This window comes from Myotis nattereri (genome assembly GCF_964212035.1).
Source record: "Myotis nattereri genome assembly, chromosome: X".
Classification (NCBI taxonomy): Eukaryota; Metazoa; Chordata; class Mammalia; order Chiroptera; family Vespertilionidae; genus Myotis; species Myotis nattereri.
The window spans coordinates 150,451,010-150,454,813 of NC_138078.1; the positions used below are offsets into that span (position 1 = coordinate 150,451,010).

At 46.9% G+C, this 3,804-nt stretch overlaps 1 protein-coding gene across 1 annotated transcript; it reads right to left on the reverse strand.

The window, feature by feature from the left end:
- Window positions 1-1,641: 1,641 nt before the first annotated feature.
- LOC308511994 (putative deoxyribonuclease TATDN2) lies at window positions 1,642-3,489 on the reverse strand (the record flags this gene model as incomplete). Its single annotated transcript, XM_081081797.1, has 1 exon — window positions 1,642-3,489. One exon carries the CDS (start codon window positions 3,487-3,489, stop codon window positions 1,642-1,644), a length of 1,848 nt encoding a protein of 615 aa, XP_080937923.1.
- Window positions 3,490-3,804: the final 315 nt, after the last annotated feature.

Here is a 3,804-nt window from a genome sequence, read left to right on the forward strand (position 1 = left end):
AAAATATTGACCTGCAGTGAAAGGACTGCCAAGGTTCAGAGAACCTGTTAATGGGCCTGAGATGCCTTGTGACTCCAGGCTGACTGATGGCCCAGGGACCACTAACAGCAAATTGAATTTCTAGATCACTGGCTGCCTTCATGCTCTCCGATACCTCCAGAATGGGAGAGTAGACACACCAAGTGCTATACAAAGTGCTTTCTCCATACCAAAAGGTCTTAGTTTTGGAAATGAAAAATACCTTATGTATACACACTCTTTATCTTGTTGAATGTGTTCTTATGCATGCAGCCATGTATTCACATCCATTTTTTAAATGCCCACTTGGTAATGTCACTTTGTTAGGACCAGATAAATGACATTTAGTCCTCCATGGATCTTATGTAGTGAGAATATAGGTGGCCTTTAATCATCACCTTGCCTTTTGAATTAAAGAAGGGTGCTAGAAATATGATGGTTTACTCTTCGTAATATCGGCCCCCTCATCCAAATATTGTCATTAACTCCCAAGTGTTAATGAAGTCTGTTAGTCATTCACATGTTAATTCAAGAAATCTTTGCTCACTGCCTGCTCTGTTCCAGGCACTATTCTTACATCAGCTATATATGTACAGTGTGCGCAAGACTGACAAGCTTGTAAACTTACAACCTAGTGGGGGAAATAACCAATGAACACATGAATAAACTAACAAGACAATCTCAGTGTTAAGTGCTGTAATTAAATCAAAACCATAAGCCAAGGATTTTTTTTTTTCCTCTCAGGTGAGAGGAACACTATAGATTGGTAGTCAGGGAGGGCTTCTCGGTGGAGGAGGCTTTTGAGCTGAGAACCAAATGATATATATTTGGGCCTCATTAAGAATCAGAGCAATTTGAGTGAACAGTTGCTATTATATACTGGTTACTAGCAGAGACTTGGAATTACTACAACTTTTGGGAATTCGGTTCAGATTTAAAACCAGTTTGGCCCCCATCATTCCAAGCTCCTCCACAGCTCCCCTTGGCACATTATAACTATTAACTGACCAATTTTCATCTAAATGAATTTCCTTTTAGATGAAATGCTAGTGCTGGTTTATCTTTAGAAATAAGAAATTGAAAGTTGAACAGTCACTGAACTTATGAATTTAACAACAAACCATATGGATTATAGAACTCCTATAAAAATAAATTTACAGAATAAACAGAACAAATCACCCAGCTCACTTTCAAACTTCAACATTCCTCACTTTCTTTTTTTTATGTTGTAAAGACAAGTAAGAAGGTGATTTTATTCACCAACTGCTCAAAAACCCTGGCTGCAGAGAACAGAAATTTGGCTTAGCGAACTCAGACCCAGTAGAAGTCTTTCTTCCTTAATGATTCTGCTGGCACAATCTGGCTGGGAGCAAAAACCTTGATAAAATCAAGGGGGGATCCTCTTAACCCTCCTCCCGTCCCATTGTACTGCATCCTACCAGCCAGAAGCAGAAGTCTTCGGAAGAGGTTTTGAGGCAGCCATTATGTCCTGTTGTTTCTGTGCCGGTGGGCTTGCTGAACACATCCTTGAGCTGGGCTACAGGCAGAGTTCAAGTCAAGTCTAGGCTGTCAGTTCGTAGGTCTCCTTTTTGTTCAGAAGACTCCTGACGGCGCCCTCTTTGCTTACAGACTGTAGAGGCGAGCGGTATTCTGCCGCAAGGTGGCCAAGGTGTAGTAGAGTGGCTTCTCTTTGATTTTGGCCATCTCTTGAATTGTACGCAGGGCCATGCCTGGATGGGAGTAGTGGCAAAGGCCTTTGGGAACCCCACGAGGAAAGAAGTAGGGTGCATCTGTTTCCACGACGATTCTGTGCAAGGGGATCCTTTTCAGAGCATCCCGGGCTTGCCAGGCAGAAGGGTAAGTCAGGACTGCTGTGAAGCCCACAGACATGTTGGGGAAGTACTCCAGCAGGGGCTCAATGACTGAGTAGCTGCTAGTGAAGCAGTGCCTATGGATCTTGTAGTCCCGAGGCACGCACCTTTTCATGATGGTCAGCAGATCGTGGTCAGCATCTCGGCAGTGGATCACCAAGGGCTTCCTGAGAGACACAGCCAGCTGCAGCTGCCTCTCGAAGACCCTGTGCTGCTGCAGGATAGGTGTCGTGCACTTGTAAGAGTAGTCCAAGCCCATTTCCCCAAAAGCTACAGCCTTGGGATGACGTAAGCTTTGCAAAATATTTCTCTCTAGATCATCATTGTAGTAACGTGCAAAATGGGGGTGACAGCCAAAGGCTCCCCAAACCAGATCCTCATTCAACAGCATCTCCCATGGGCCATCCTTGATGGTGCGAGGATCACAGAAATTAGAGATGCAGCCCTGGAATCCCTTAGGGAAGGAATGGCTATATATTTTTCGGAACTTGGCAAAAGTCCCTTTGAAAGACAACTTGGAATACAGCATATCCAAGTGACAATGGGTATCAATGAAACCATCCATTAGGCTCTGCTCCCAGTAACTTCTTGCCAGGGAACTAGATGCATATCTTTCCCCAGAACATAGTGCCTGCTCTTGGAATATTCCTTTCTCCCTCACCACGGCTTCTGAACTTCCGGAGTAATGAAATGAGTAAGAATTCTGGGGGTAATCTTCCCCTGCTGCCTTCAGGTTGCTGGGCCAGTTTGGGAAGCACACTGTAGGGCTGGAGGCAGGAGTTCCTAAGAAGCTCCAGCTGCTCTGCCCAGCCTGGGATGTATTATTGCTGCTGCTGCCCAGGGAGGGATAGTGAGAAGGCTTTGGACTGCTGGGCCAGTAGCTGGTATAGTTATGTAAAGGACCGCTGTACCAAGGGGACTGGGACATGGCATCGTCAGTGGGGAAGGATGAAGGCTCTGAAATTCTTAAGAGACTCAGTGAGTCTTGCACGTCCTGAGAGAATTGGACTATAGAAATGCCATTCCCATTAGAGCAGCCTCTTTCTGAAGAGGGGTCCTTAATCACTACACCCCTTTCATTCTGCATTTGGATTTCTGAATGAGAGTCACTTTTGCCCATAAATTTTAAGGCTGTAGAGCCCTTTTCAAAAGTGACTACTCTGGAGTCACCAAGTGGCTTCTCACTGGGCTTCTCCTGAGGATATAGAAACATTTTGCTGTCATGAGAGCTGCTGGCATTGATCACCGTCTTTTCCTTGACCTCTGGCCCTGACATTTTCTTTTTCTGAGGAACAGAGGTGACAGCGCTAGCTGGTCTTTCACCAGGATTGGGATGCTCTCTAGTGCTCGGTTTGGTACTAGTGGCAGCCTCTTCCTTTCCTTTCGGTACTGATTTTACCAAGGTGCTCTGGATAGCTAACCCATAGGTCAGCAAAGAGCCTTGGTATTGCCGTCTACCGTGCTTTTTCCAAGCCTTGTTTGGTTGCTCACTGTCACCATTTTGACTCTCAGCTTTGGCTGCTAATTCAGAGTTCACAGACTTAGAGGAACTGTATTTGGAATTAGCTTTAAAGCTGTAGGCATCGTCTCGAGAAGCCATTTTTCCTAGAAAGGCGCCGGCAGGGCAGAGCCCGTAGCGGATAGCGCTCCTAGAAAGGCGCCGGCAGGGCAGAGCCCGTAGCGGATAGCGCTCCTAGAAAGGCGCCGGCAGGGCAGAGCCCGTAGCGGATAGCGCTCCTAGAAAGGCGCCGGCAGGGCAGAGCCCGTAGCGGATAGCGCTTCTAGAAAGGCGCCGGCAGGGCAGAGCCCGTAGCAGATAGCGCTCCTAGAAAGGCGCCGGCAGGGCAAAGCCCGTAGCGGATAGACGGTAAGCGGTGGGGTGGGGGGGGGCACAGAGGGGGTTCCAGACAGAAGG